Source organism: Mobula birostris, chromosome 4, assembly GCF_030028105.1.
Source record: "Mobula birostris isolate sMobBir1 chromosome 4, sMobBir1.hap1, whole genome shotgun sequence".
In the NCBI taxonomy this organism is placed as follows: Eukaryota; Metazoa; Chordata; class Chondrichthyes; order Myliobatiformes; family Myliobatidae; genus Mobula; species Mobula birostris.
Genome location: NC_092373.1, coordinates 38,023,369 through 38,039,250, shown reverse-complemented (window position 1 = coordinate 38,039,250; position 15,882 = coordinate 38,023,369). Strand labels below are relative to the sequence as shown.

At 39.5% G+C, this 15,882-nt stretch overlaps 1 protein-coding gene across 3 annotated transcripts in view; it reads right to left on the bottom strand.

The window, feature by feature from the left end:
• Positions 1 to 3,611: 3,611 nt before the first annotated feature.
• The window catches only part of chrnd (cholinergic receptor, nicotinic, delta (muscle)), a 33,527-nt gene continuing 21,256 nt past the window's right edge, over positions 3,612 to 15,882 (bottom strand). For 2 of the 3 annotated variants that reach the window (XM_072255187.1, XM_072255189.1), the window contains 4 exons: positions 15,142 to 15,256; positions 14,649 to 14,865; positions 13,399 to 13,526; positions 3,612 to 7,434 (listed from right to left, as the gene is read on the bottom strand). In XM_072255187.1, the coding sequence (XP_072111288.1) occupies positions 7,252 to 7,434; positions 13,399 to 13,526; positions 14,649 to 14,865; positions 15,142 to 15,256 (643 nt within the window). In that variant the 3' untranslated portion in view covers positions 3,612 to 7,251. The remainder of the gene's footprint in view (positions 7,435 to 13,398; positions 13,527 to 14,648; positions 14,866 to 15,141; positions 15,257 to 15,882) is intronic. The other variant, XM_072255188.1, reaches the window with a different exon arrangement.

The following is a 15,882-nucleotide window of genomic DNA, read 5'->3' as shown; positions in this document are numbered from 1 at the left end:
CTTAGCCTGAGGGTGGAGAATCTGTGGGATTCATTGCTTTGGATGGCTACAGAGGTCAAGTCATTGAGTATATTTAAAGTAGAGGTTGATAGGTTCTTGATGAGTCAGGATTATGGAATTGAGAGGGATAATAAATCAGCAATGATATTCGGTGAGCTGAATGACCCAATTCTGCTCCTATGTCTTAGTTCTCATGGTGTACTGTAGTTTACAAAGACAACAAGCTAGTTGTTATTCTATCTCAAGAAGTGTTTTTGGGGATTCTTATTATATTCATATTTTCTTACAGAAGTCTCTCCCAGCTCTCAGAACATTCACATCAGTCCCACTCCCTCCCATTCTCCCCCATGCCCATCTGTTATTTCCCTTCCAGCCACCCAGAATGTGCAATGGCCGAACAGCATAACCAATCAGCACCTAGCTGGGATATGTGTGGGAATCAGAGCACCCAGGAAATTCATGCACTTACACGGCAAATGTACAAACTTCACAGACTCCATACAAAGTCAAGGTTCAACTTAATGCAGATTAAGCTGCTGCACCACTATGTGACCCTGTGATGTCTAAGCATCCATTCTGACATGTATACTTACCTCGAGAAAATCCATTCCATCTATGTATTAATGATGTAATCTTTTGAAATCATCTTGTTGAGATATTATTGTGTCCATTCTCCCAGGATCACATGTGAGTTGTAAATAGAAACAATGCCATGAAAAGCTGTTACCAAATAACACTGAGAATAAATTACCTCAGAGAGCATTTATGAGGGAATTTGGTTGGCATGGAACTGGAGTAAACTACCGGTAATGTCTCCAGATTTCTTTCCTAAAATATCATGACAAATTGGAAATAGGTGGGGTCGAGTGGGAGCATGGATTGCACTGATAAGTATATTGATCTCTTTAACTACTTCCTTCTTTATGATTTCAGTTTCTTTAAATTAAATTTAAATGTTCACATAATGGCCTTTGAATGTGTTCATTGCATTATGAGTCCATGATTCTGGATTTGTTGTCCCAAAAACATTGATACTGATTTTGTTCCCTGTCCCTACATAATGAGAAGAGGAGAACTTGGAAGACTGGCAAAGGGAAAGGAAGAGATATATTGCAAAAAAATCAGAATAGATGTGTTTAAATCTGAATGTCGTACTTGATAGTAATGTGAAAATCGATAAATAGGTTTACTAATCTCACATGTACCAAGATATAGTGAAAAGTCTTGATTTGTATGTCATCCATACAGATTATTTCATTACAAACAGTGCACTAAGGAAGTACAAAAGAAAGCAACAAAAGAATACAGAATAAAGTATTACAGTTACAGCCAAAGTGCAGTGCAACTGGACAATAAGGTGCAATGCTACAGCAAGGTAGATTGTGAGGTCAAGAGTCTATCTTGTTGTACTATGCATACTGAATAAGCTTATAACAGTGGGACAGAAGCTGCCCTTGAGCCTGGTGGTATGTGTTTTCAGGCTTTTGTATCTCCTGCCTGTTTGGAGGGGCAAGAGGAGAGAATTTTTGGTGCTTATGGGGTCTTTGATTATGGGGCTTTCTGAGCTAGCAAGAAATTCTGTTCTCTTACCTTTCTCATACAGAGGTTGCAGGGTATATGGAACAAGCTGCAGGAGGTAAGGATAGAGATGGACACAACATTTAAAAGACATTTAGACAAGAACATAGATAGGAAACTTTTAGAGGGATATGGGCCATTATAGGCAAATGGAACTAACTATCTTAGGAAGGCGACTTGGTCGGCATGGAGATATTGGGCTGATGGGCCAGTTTCTGTGCCATATAATCCTATGACTCTAGTCTTACTTGAGAGTTCCATTATTTTATTACCTCCCTCAAAATCTGAAATTTCCTTTTTTTGCTACATAACCAAATTTTTTAAAATGGCTTATTCCCTCTTTGTGTGTTCTGCCAGCTTTTCTAATCATACTACCATTTGGCATGTTATTTTCTTCTATACACAGTATATTAAAGATGTATAATGTACCTGAGTCCAGCACGCAAATGCAATTACAAATAAAGCATGACAGTGCCTTTACTTCCTTAGAAGTCTGCAAAAGTTCAGTGTGACATATAATACTTTGACAATTATCTATAGATGTGTGGTGTAGAGTACACTGACTCTCTGCATCACAGACTGGAATGGAAGCACCAATGCAGAAAATCCTACAAAAAGTAGTGGATATGGCCCAGTCCGTTACAGGTAAAGTCCTCCCCACTATTGAGCACATCAGCACCAAGTACTGTCGCAGGAAAGCAGCATTCATCATCAGGGACTCCCACCACCCAGGTCATGTTCTCTTCTCACTGCTGCTATCAGGAAGAAGGTACAGGAGCCTCAGGGCTCACCACCAGGTTCAGGAACAGTTATTACCCTCAACTATCAGGCTCTTGAACCAGAGGAGGTAAGTTCACTCAACTTAACTTACCCCATCACTGAACTGTTCCAACAACCTGTGGACTCACTTTCAAGGACTCTTCACCTCATGTCCTTGATATTTGTTGCTTATATATTTATTATTATTATTATTATTATTCCTTTCTTTTGTATTTGCACAGTTTGTTATCTTTTGCACACTGGTTGTTTGCCCTGTTGGGTGTGGTCTTTCATCGATTCTCTTATGGTTATTGGATTTGCTGAGTATGCCCACAAAAAAATGAATCTCAGGGTGGAATATATGTTCTTTGATATTAAAGTTAAAAGTTCAAAGTAAATTTATTAAGTGTATATGTAGAATGGACTGTAACATACAAAATTAGTTATTTCTAAAATCAAAGTCTGCTGCTTCTGTCATTTAACTATTCTACATAGTTTGCAACCATTTAAATTCAATACAGTAACTAGTCTAATCTACACGTAAAAAGTGAGGCATGTTTCATTCATTTGATTTGTGACATTTGCTGTTATACAGAGCCGGTGGACTTAGTGAAGTAATGGCAATGCAGGGGATTCCTGCATTTTCCTTTGTCCCCATGTCTCTTGGGGGGGATGTGTTGTAGGAAGAAGTTCCTACCCACTGCTCTTTCACATCCTAATCAGCTGCTTTCACCAATCCTTTTCTTTTTCTGACTATGTCCCAATAGGGTCTGAGTGCTGCCTTGGAGTATTTGAAAGAGCTGTATTATTCAATGATACCTCATATTCTTTATTTGTCTTTCCTGTTGGTTGTCCTAACACATTTTCAACGTGCTTCTCCCTTTTTAAGAGTCCAAAAGGCACAAGTTGTGTAATTACAGCAGACTTTTCTACTTGTTTTTTCTCAATTGTTTAAAAAAAGGAGAACGCAGGACTAGCATCTGTTAATAGCATCTGTTGTGCACCTGGCCCTGCCACATTTAGAAAACAAGTGCACTTATGTCAGAATGCTGTTTCATATATACAGAAAGGTGCCTGGAAAGGGGCTAGTAATATCAGGAAGGATCTTACCCATCCTGCTCCAGGACTGATTGTCCCACCGCCATCAGCGATGAGGATACATAGCATCTATGCCTGGACCAACAGACTCAAAAACAGTTACATTTTCCAAGAGTAAAGCTGAACAACACCTCCACCCACTAACCCACCCCTCCACACTCCCAACTACTGCTTCTTCATCATTTTCTGTGAATTCATCCACGTGAACTTTACCAAGGCTTTTGACAAGGTGCCACATGGTGTATGGTCTGAAAGGTTAGAACAAATGGGATCCAGGGTGAGGTAGCCAAATGGACACAAAATTGGTTCAATGGTAGGTGACAGAGGGTGGTGGTAGAGGGCTTTTTTCCCTACCTGGAGGCTTGTAATTGGTGGTTTACTGTGGGGATTGGTGCTGGATCCACTTTTGTTCACCACTAATATTAATGATTTGGATGGGAATGTAAGTGGTATCATTTGTAAGTTAGTGCATAACACTAAAATCAGTAAAGAAGGTTATCAAAAATTACAATGGATCTTGATCAACTGGGTCAGTCGGCTGGCAGATGGAGTATAGATCAGATGTGAGATGCTGCATTTTGAGACAAACTAGGGCAGGAGTTGCACAGTAAATTGTTGGGCCCTTTGGTGTGTGATAGAATAGAGAGATGTGAGGATGCAGGTACCCATAGTTGTAAAGTGCTGCCATAGTGAGTCTGGCTGTCGAAGAAGGTGCTTGGCACACTTGTCTTCTTCAGTCAGAATATTGAGTACAGAGGCTGAGACATTATGTTACTGATGTTGATAAAATCATTTTGCAAGATGTTGGTATGGCCACAGTTGGAGAACTGTATACAATTCTGGGTCACCCTGTTATAAGAACGATGTGGATGCAGGGTGGAGGTACGTCTCTACCAAAGGAGATGTAAGGTACTCCATCCTTGGGCAAGGTGTAGCACTTACTTAGCCCCTCGATCAGGGTCACGTGTATTCATGGGACCAGGTGGTGGATGGTCGTTTGAGTAGCTGATGCATATCACAAGTCCTGGTTATGCAACCAATGACGTCAAGCAGAGAATTGCTGAAGAGTAAAGACTGCGGTCACCTGTTTTGTAATAACACTGCCCAGAAGAAGGCAATGGCAAACCACTTCTCTAGAAGGGTTTGTCAAGAACAATCATGGTCAAGACCATGACTGACCATGTCATATGAAATGGCACATAATGAATGAATGTTATTAAATGGAAAGGGTGCAAAAAAGATTTACAAGGTTCTTGCTACATTTCCCATAAGAGGAGGCAGTTATATCACCCAAGAATGAGTCAAGCTCATAACATGTAAATATCCGCACGGGTTTTTTGCTTGGGAAGAAGGCATATTACTTTAATTTGTTTTTACATGCTTGAATTCTAAGCAGAGAATTGATTATTAGTTTCTCTTGATATTGTATCTTTGTGCTGCAATTTTACAGAATGAATGGAAATTCCATTTTAAGCTAATGCTGATTTTTTTTTGTCAAAAAACAAATTTCAAATACCACAACAGAATATGCATATATCCGAACTTCAGTTGGTTCAATATCAATGTGATTAATCTCGCAAAATTTTATTTATTAGATAATCTGTAACCAGATGTATTATAATATAACCACACAAGATGCTATTTTGAGGTGAGGTGAAGTTGAATACTTAAAGGCACAGTCTAAAAATTGAGGATGCTTTAAGTTCTTTAAATAAATGTTAATTAAGTAAAGATTATTATTTTATCTGGTGAACTGCTGCCATTAACAAAGTATGGTATGAAATCTAATAGAGAAGTAAACTTTTGTACAACATGAAATAGAAATTACTCATGAACCAATAACCAAATAATTTTCGTAATGATTGCCGTTGTAAAGATTTAAAATTTAGTGTGCATGTACTTTGGGCAATGTAAGCTATTTTGTTGTCTATCAAGACCTAAGATTTCCAGTATTCACTTGTTCTGCCAGTGGGTACAGAAGGGCATTGTTTTGCATGTTGCATGTGTTCATTTGTCCTTTTCATAAAGGAGTTTGTTTTCTGTACTTGTATTCAAATATATAACCAACTCATAGTACTGCAGCAATACTGGTGGCTATGTTTCCTAATATAATTCTAACCAAGAGTCACATCTTACCCTTTATCTGGCTTTGGGCATTCTCATTACTGGCAGCTATCTATTACTGGAATTCTCATTCTTGGAAATGATTGATCATCTGGGGTGAAGGCAAAGGACAAGCTTGTCAACAATGATACTGCAGTCACAGAGTCTTCAGAACAGGAGTTGGGATGTCATGTTGAAGTTGTATAAGCCTTTGGTGAAACTAAATTTGGAACATTGTGTGTAGTTCTGGTCATTTACTTACAGAAAAGGTATCAATAAGATTGAGAAAACAAAGATGATTTACAAGGATGTTGCTAACACTTGAGGACCTGAATTATAGGGAAAGGTTGAACAGGTTAGGTTGTTATTCTCTGGACTGTAGGAGAATTGGGAGATTTGATATACAAAATTATGAGGGGTATAGGTAGGGTAAATATAAGCAAGCTAGTTCCGCTGAGGTTATGTGAGACTGGAACTAGAGATCATGGGCTAAGGGTGAAAGGTGAAATATTTAAGGGAACAAAGGGGAATTTCTTTACCTGGGGTGGTCAGAGGGTGGAACAAGCTACCAATGGAAGTGGAAGATGTGTATTCAATTGCAATATTAAAAGAAATTTGGAAGAATACATGGATGGGAGGAGTATGGAGAGTTATGGTCCACATGCAGATAAATAGGACTAGTCAGAATAAATTTGACATGGACGAGGGCCAAAGCGGCCTGTTTCTGTGCTGTCATACTCTACGACCCTTTAATTTATTTATGCACTGCTCAATTGAGTGGAGATTGCCACACTTGGATGAGTTAGCAATTGCTAACATCTTGCCCAGATCTAGAGAAAATGTACCTTTAATGGCTGACAGCTTTCCCAGTGTGGGTTGTGGGTCATGGGTCTGAAAGGCACAGGTCCTGGTTTAGCAGAGGTTGGGGGTTTAAATCACCTAATGCCATTTCAGATATTTTGGACAAGTTTCATGATTTCCTTTTGCAGGAAACCTATATGAGTAACATAAATAAATACAGCAATGGCTTAGCTTGCCAATAAGCAGTGAAATCTACTTTCTAGGTTACCATGTCAACTGTCTTTGAAGAGTAATTACAACAGGTTATAAAGATGCTCAGGCAGTCTTTTGAATTTAATACAGATTCATAGAGATTAAGAATGATTTTTTTTTGAAAACAAAGCTCATTATATATTTCTACATGACAACGCTGTCTGTATTTTGGAAGTTTTTCATTGACTGTAAAGTGTCAGGATTTTTGACAATTGTGAAAGATGCTTCATAAAGGCAAGACTTCTTACTAACAGAATTGAAAGTGCAGTTGAATGTTGAACTGTCCTATTTTCTGGAAGTGAGTTGCAACTCAAGCCATTATTTTGCTGCTATTGTAGAGAATAATATTCAAGATTATCAGTGGGTTAGCTAATCTGAAAACAAAGAATTGAGTACAGCAGTACTTCTACATTTTTCTAATTATAACATGTTATTAGTGGTGAGCAGTTGTTATTACATTTGGTATTATTATTATGGTATTATTACGTTTCCTTGAATGTTCATGCTATATTTTTAGTTTTCTCTTGTGATGTGTTTCTTTGTTCTGTTTGTGTATGTGTGGGTGTGTGCATGTGAGTGCATCTGCACGTGTGTGCGCGTGCACGCAAGAGAGAGAGTAGTCTCTCCAATAATTCTCCCTGTACTTTGCAGTTTCTTCAGTTACATACATCGTGGACGATCTGGTGAATACTCAAAGGGATCACCTTCGAATGGCAGTGGTGGGGGATGATTGAGGGTTCCCATCACAAAAATGAAGATAGTTCCAAAGATCATTACTGGAACTATGATGAGCATGCACAGTCTGTCAATAGTCTGGGCCACTAGATTCCAGTTCTCAACTTCCTGAAATGGAAAGGGAAAAAAAAGTAATTTATTCTTTTGAATAATTTAATACAAAATTATCTTTGTTCTGTCTGTATTATAGCAGTGAATCAAATTGTAATATTAATTTAAAGTATGCTTCAAGAGTGCAAAGATCAAGTAAATATGCAATTTAACATTTTTTACTGGAACACGTTTCTAGTTGTGGAGCATTATGTAACATATAATAGAAGCAAATTTTCAAACAGCCCAAAATAGGAATAATTTTATGAAATTATTATGTACAGCAATATTGGAATATCAGGATTTCCTTCATGCATATGATGATACTTAACATATGGGTTTTCAGCTGACTGAATTTTCTTAAAAATCTACTGTAGCTGAAAACAGATCTGATAATATTCCAGGATGCTTCATGGAAGCACATCAGACAAAACTAACAATCGGCTAAAGAAACAGTTACTTGTATATTAGAAAAGGTGATAAAAAGCTTGTTCAAAGGGGTAAATGTTATGGAATATCTTTGAGGAAGATGAAGTCTGATATATTGAGATACATAGGGAGGGAAATGCTGAAATATCGGTGCTGTGGCATTGATGGTTATTAAGCACAGGATAATGGAATCTCTGGATGCTGAAAGAGCGAAACGGTGGAAAGCAGAAATCTTGGTGATGTAGGATTGATGCAGATTTCAAAGAAATTTTTTCCTTCTGGACCTACCAACAAATGGAGTGGAGGGATGTGCTCATGATGTATTGAGCAGAGTCCACCAATCTTTGCAGCTTAGACCATAAGACATAGGAACGGAATTAGGTCATTCAGCTCATCGAGTCTGCTCCACCATTCCATTATGGCTGATCCCGAAACCCACTCAACCCTATACACCTTTCTCACCTTATCCTTTGATGCCCTGACTGATCAGGAAACGATCAACTTCCACCTTAAACATACCCATGGACTTGGCCTCCACCGCAGTCTGTGGCAGAGCATTCCACAGATTCACTACTCTCTGGCTAAAAAAAATTCCTCCTTACCTCTGTTCTAAAATGTCGTCCCTCAATTTTGAGACAATGTGCTCTAATCCTGGATACCCTCCACCATAGGAAACATCCTCTCCACATCCACCCTGTCTGGTCCTTCCAATATTCAGTAGGTGTCAATGAGATTCCCCCCCAACATTCTTCTAAGTTCTAGTGAGTACAGGCCCAAAGCTGCCAAACATTGCTCATATGTTAACCCCTTCATTCCCAAAATAATCCTTGTCAATCTCCTCTGGACTCTCTCCAATGACAACACATCCTTTCTGAGATATGAGGCCCAAAACCATAGACAGTACTCCAAGTGCAGCCTGACTAGTGTCTTATAAAGCCTCAGCATTATCTCCTTGCTTTTTTATTTTATTCCCCTCGAAATAAATGCCAACATTGCATTTGCCTTCTTTACCACAGACTCAAACTGTAAGTTAACCTTCTGGGAGTCTTGCACGAGGCCTTCTAAGCCCCTCTGTACCTGTGATGTTTGAACCTTTTAGCCATATAGATAATAGTCCGCACTATTCTTCCTTTTACCAAAATGCATTATCATACATTTCCCAACACTATATTTCACCTGCCACCTTTTTGCCCACTCTTCCAATTTGTCTAAGTCCTGCTGCAATCACATTGCTTCCTCAGCACTACCTACCCCTCCACCTATCTTCATATCATCAGCAATCTTTGCCACAAAGCCATCAATTCCATTATCCAAATCATTGACAAACAATGTGAAAAGTAACTGACCCCTGAGAAACACCACTAGACGCTGGCAACCAACCAGGAAAGGCCCCCTTTATTCCCATTTGCTGCCTCCTGCCTGTCAGTCATTCCTCTATCCATGGCAGTATCTTTCCTGTAACACTAATTGCATTTCATCGGCTTTGTATCTGTACTTGGCACAAGATTCAAGATTCAAAAAACTTTATTGTCATTCTAACCATACATCAGCTCTGCAGGGCAGAATGAGACAGCATTTCTCAGGAGCAGTGCAATCATAACATAACAAATGCAACACTAAATAATAAACATAACAATAAATAGTAAAACACAACAGCCACATGTCAGTTAAAATCAGTTATAAGTGTCCAGTGCAAGTTAAAAGTGTCCAAAGCAGAGTCAGGTGGAGCAGCTATTTAGCAGTCTGACTGCCTGTGGGAGGAAGCTGTTTACTAGCCTCGTGGTTTTACTTTTGATGCTCCTGTAATGTTTGCCTGATGGCAGAAGAACAAACAGTTCATGGAGAGGGTGTGAGGGGTCTTTAATGATGTACCGTGTCTTCTGGAGGCATCGACTCTGAAAGAGGTCTTGGACAGAAGGTAGGGAGACCCCAATAACCTTCTCTGCTCCCCTAACCACCCTCTGCAAGGCTTTTTTGTTGACAACACTGCAGCTGGAGTACCAGGTTGTGATGCAAAAGGTTAGTACACTCTCAACCACGCCTCTGTAGAATGTAGTTAAGATGTTAGTGGGGAGTGATGCTTGTTTAAGCTTCCTCAGAAAGTGCAATCTCTGCTGGGCCCGTTTCACAATCCCAGTGGTGTTCCTGGACCAGGTGAGATTGTCCGAGATCTGCACCTCAAGGAACTTAATGTTTTCCACTCTCCCCACTGTGGAGCCGCTGATGCTGAGGGGTGTGTGCTCAGGCTGAGACCGTGTGAAATCGATGATCACCTCCTTGGTTTTGGTGACATTAAGCATCAAGTTGTTATCCCTGCACCAGCTCTCTAGGTGTTTGACCTCCTCCCTGTACATGGTTTCATCATTTTTGCTGATGAGCCCCACCACTGTGGTATCATCTGCAAATTTAATGATCAGGTTCTCCTTGAATCTGGCTGCACAGTCATGTGTTAGCAGTGTAAACAGCAATGGGCTAAGCACACAGCCTTGTGGGGATCCAGTGCTCAGTGTGATGGAGTCAGAGATGTTCCTGCCAACACGGACTGACTGTGGTCTCTCTGTCAAGAAATCCAGAATCCAGCGACACATGACAGTGCTAGGGCCAAGCAGCGACAGTTTCTCCACCAGTCTCTGTGGGATGATGGTATTGAACGCTGAACTGAAATCAATGTACAGGATTCTGGCATAAGTGTCTTTGTTGTCCAAGTGAGAGAGAACTGTGTGCAGTGTGGTGGATATTGTGTCCTCGGTAGAGCGATTTGGATGATAAGCAAACTGTAGAGGATCCAGTGATGAGCGGAGGTTGGCTGTGACATGAGGCCTGACAAGCCATTCAAAACATTTCATCACTGTGGGGGTCAGGGCAACGGGACGGTAATCATTCAGACAGGCTACAACTGATTTCTTTGCTACAGGGATGATTGTGGAGGTTTTGAAGCATCTGGGGACAATAGCTTGACTAAGGGAGATGTTGAAAATGAAAATAAAGTTGAATCTAATCTAATCTAATTTATGTTATTGGCTAATCTGTCCTCATATTTCATCTTTTCCCTTCTTATAGCTTTTAGTTGTCTTTTGTTGGACTTTAAAAGCTTCCCAATCATCCTACTTCCCACCAACTTTTTTTTTTACCTTATATGCCCTTTCATGACTTTTGTGCAGTCCTTAACTTCCTTTGTCAGCCACAGTTGGCTACCCTGCCATTTGAGAACAACTTCTTCAGTGGGACATACAGTACCTATCCTGCACCTTATGAACTATTCCCAGTTACTTCAGCCATCTCTGCTCTGCTGTCATCCCTGCCAGTATCCTCCTCCAATCCACCTGGGCAAAGTCCTCTCTCATGCGTCTGTAATTCCCTTTATTCCATTGCAATACTGATACATGTGACTTATGTTTCTCCCTCTCAAGCTGCAGTATGAATTCAATCATATTTTGATCACTGTCTTCTAAGGGCTCCTTTACATTAAGCTCCCTAGTAAGATCCGGAATATTACACAACACTCAATCTAAGATAGCCTTCCCCCAAGTGGGCTCAAGCACAAACTGCTCTAAAAAGCCATCTTGTAGACATTCAACAAGTTCCCTCTCCTATGATCCAACACCAACCTGATTTTCTGAATCCTCTTGCATATCGCAGTCCCCATTACAATTGCATTATTACCATTATTACACGCTTTTTCCAGTTCCCTTTGCAATTTTAACCCCACATTTTGGCTACTATTTGGAGGCCTATATATGATTCCTATAATGTTTTATTTTTAACCCTTGCAGTTTCTTAACTCCACCCACAAAGATTCAACATTCTCTGACCTTATGTCACTTATTTCTGGAGATGTAATTCTATCTCTTACCGGCTGAGGCACACCACCACCTATGCCTTCCTGCCTGGCTTGTCGATGCAATATATATCCTTTGATATTAAGTTCCCAACTATGGTTTTCTTTCAGCCATGACTCAGTGTTGCCTGCAACGTCATACTGATCAATCTCTAATTGCGTCACGAGTTCATCCACCTTATTCCAAATGCTACATGCATTTAAATACAGCACCTTCAGTCCTGCATTCTTTGTCCTTTTGAATTTTGCCTCTGAGGTACAATTTAACTCTTTGCTCTTTCTGCCTCTTATGTTCCTGAGCATTCAAGATGCTGTACCAGACCATGATGCAATTGGTCAGAATACATTCAACAGTGCATCTGTAAAGTTTGTTAGGGCGTTTGATGACAAGCTGGGCCTTTTTAACCTCCTAAGTAAAGGTGCTAGCAAACTTTCCTTATGCTTGCCTCTGTGTGCTGGGCCCAGTTCAGGTTGTCTGATATGTTAACACCCAGCAATTTAAAGCTACTAACTCTCTCCACTGCCAGTGCCCCAGTATAGTCTGTTGAATGTTCACCCTCCTTCCCTTTCCTGAAGTCAACAATCAAACTCTTTTTGTTATTTTTGCAGCATCACTCAACCAGGTGATATTATCTCACTTCAGTAAGCTGACTCATTGCCACTTGTGATTTGTCCAACATTGGTGAATCTGAAGATGGCATTAGAGTTGTGCACTCATGTGCTTACGAAGTCGCTGATGACTGTGGCATATTCATTTAGGACCTCTGATGAATCCTCGAATGTGGTCCAATCCACCAATTTGAAGCAATCCCAATTTTCTCTGCTTTTTCTGCCATCCAGCTCTTTGTAGTCCTTTCACCGGAGCTGCTCTCATCAGCCTCTCTGTTTGTAAGCAAAGTAGGCACAGCTAGGTGGCTGAATTTACCAAAGTGCAGGCTAGGGTAGGAGTGGTAGGCTTTCTTGATGGTGGTATGGCAGTTGTGGAGTGTGTTAACTCCTCCAGCACTACAGGTGATGTATTGATAGTAGATCGGCAGAACCTCATCAAGCTGGCCGGATTAAAGTTTCTTGCCATGATGTAACAGGCACCACGGTACGTTGCTTCCTTTCTGTTGATCACGGCTGTTAGATCCTCAAGTGCAGCATCATTACAGCATGAGAGGTCATTTGGACCATGAAACATAATCTTACTATCTCATGGAATTTTTAAAATATTTTATTTAGAGATCAGTCTCTTCTGGCCCAATGAGCAAGTTATGTCCAATTTCACCCATGTGACCAATTAACCTACTAACCCATACGTCTTTGGGATGTGGGAGGAAGCTAAACCATGGTCACGGGAAGAACCTACAAACTCCTTATAGACAGCTGCAGGAATTGAACCCGTGTCACTGGTGCTGTAATAGTGTTACACTACTGTACCAAGAATTATTCACTTTGTAATTCAAGAATGAATCCCTTGCCCTATTCCCCATTTCTTTATATTAAGGAACAGTTCACTTACCCAACTCAAAACGCTAGATCACTACTAGTCAGCATTTTTCTCCTTTACCAATTATTTTTGTCTATGCCTGAAGCTCTACAGCTTAATGCACACTGTTTCCCATCTACTGATAAGCATTTGTTTGAGAAGATAAATATTCTAGGTGATAAAAGTGCCAGTGAAAATCAAATCAATTTTAATAATGCAGTGTCTCCTTGTTAACTGAACCTACCTCATCATAGGCATTTTGATCTTTTATGTGTTTCACGATGCAATTTGTCCCCTCGATGCCCGATTTGATTTCTGCATGAAGCTGGTCTGAAATATCCATGTTATCATTCCCACTGCTCCTAAAACCTGCTTTAAAACACCAGAATTTTCACTTCTTGTAAGACATTTCTGAATAAAGTCTGTGCTTGTATTCAGATTACTTGAGACAAATTACGCAAGAAGCTTGGATTCAGTTTCTCCACTTTGTCCTGATACTTAGATTCAGGAAAGAGAAATTCTAATTTGGAGAACTCTGAAGCCAAGTTCAGCTTAACCTTTTTTAATAACTTAAAATTATTAATATAATAAATTATATAATAATTTAAATATATTAAAATTATTAATATAAATTAAACTTGAAAAATTGGATTATAAAATAGACAGTCATGCATCATTTTCATTAGCATATCTTAATCTAATATTACTCTTCATGATATTGAAAATAAAAGTCTATTTTAATTATTTAAAACCATTTAATTCAGAATAAAGAGCCGTCTTCTGAAATTGAGCTTCCTAAGATTGAAAGTAAGTGAAGGTATTAAGTTTTTGTTACACTTGATTAGTTTCAGACAAACTTTGCTCACTTCCATTCTGTTCAAGCAGTGATTCAAATCAAGGAACATCTTTTATATTTCCTAATGACAAAGGAAAGGTCATATCATCCCATCAAGTCCATGCTGGCTCACAGATAAATCCTATTCTCTCTACTAATTTCTCCCTGTAACCTCTTCTCCATATATTCCTATCAACCCCCACCTGATTCTATCACTCCTCTACACAGTAGTTGCCATTTGGAATGGCCAATAAATTCACCAAGCCATACATCCTTGAGATGTGGAAGGGAATCTGAGGCCCCATGATCACCAGGCAATGTTCAGGCAAATACTGTATCACTGGATGGTGAGATTGAATCCAGGCTGCAAGAGCTGTGAAGCAGCTTCTCTGTTTGTTGCACCATTGTACTGCCCTTGCTCCAGTTTTATGCACTTCCTCTAACAGATCAAGAAAGACAGCAGATGAAAAAGACTAGTCTGTTTTAACATTTACATTGATGTTCGGTGTGTTTGTTAGGAAAGGCAACATAAAAGGAGTTGTGCATCACTGTATTGCATGCCACAAGATTCAGCAGCACCAGTGCCCGAACTAGTAACATGAGGAAACTACTGAGAGCAGGATGTGAAAGATGGGCTAGAGAAATTAAAAGATACTCACCAATAGTTGGAGTCGCTCGTGGTGTCAATCCATGGCGTTCAGATTGTTTTTCAAACATAAGTTCACTTCTAGATTTGATGTTAAAATATTCTTGTGCTTTGGAAATGTATCCAATGGAACTGCTGCGACGTAGCATCAAATTGTTCTGCCAAGCTGATGGCTCATCTTTGGTAGCACGTGACATGTGGAGAATCCGTGGGAGTTTTTTCAAAAAGAGCTGGAAAATCAACGTAAAATTAATTGTAAGGATGAATGTTTTTAATTCTATCCCTACATTTCTAATTTCACTCAGATTATTCTGAAGGACTATGGTTTTGTTTGAATAGAATTTTGATGTTTTGGTTTCTCTATTTATTCACTTTTCCAAATTGTGCAAGATAATCAAACTGTTTGATCAAAGCATTAAGCATCATTTGGTCTTTTACTCCTTAAAGAATGGTACATTGCCTTGCCATGCAAATACAGAAACCAAATTCTACTGTTGTTACCATACCCATTTAATTCCAGATGAGAGAACATGTGTGCTTGGGGTTCGGAAGTGAAAGTTTAACACAACGACACAATTCACCACCACAATAGTGACCAGACTCATTATGAACATTAAGTACCTGGAAGGCAAAATGGACAATATTACTTAATGCTTTTTCAACAAATCATTTATAGTCATGATAGAAACACTATTGAAGAGACATTGCCAAATTCAGATCTTAATTGTCTCTCTTTTTTTTAATGTAATATTTTTGTCTATCATTGAGAGAAGTGTCTGATTTGGTGCTCCTATATCCTTTGGACAATACATTTTGGTTAGTTCTCTCTGAGAAAGAATGATAAAGCTTTATCATTTCAAAGCAGGGTCTTTAACATCACAGCTATAGAGGACCCTTGTGATACATAGGTGTTGCTGCAGCCTCTAAGCGTTTGATGACAATGTTGTCCTTTTGCAAGAAAGTGTACTTCTCCAGTGTACAACTCCTCTGAAAGGTCTTCATGTGACCTGTGCTGCATGTATAATAAATTAAAATAACATACGGTGGACGATATCCTCATTAAATACTCCCTTTGTCGACCTGGTCCCATCTTGATTTGCTTTGCTCCTTCCTTGATAATGACGTTTTGAGTTCAAGTTCAAGTTTATTATTATTCAACGATCTTGTTCTAATGCTACAGTATCTCCTGCCTGATGGTTGGAGGTCAAAGAGATTGTTGGATGGATGGGAGGGATCACTGACAATGC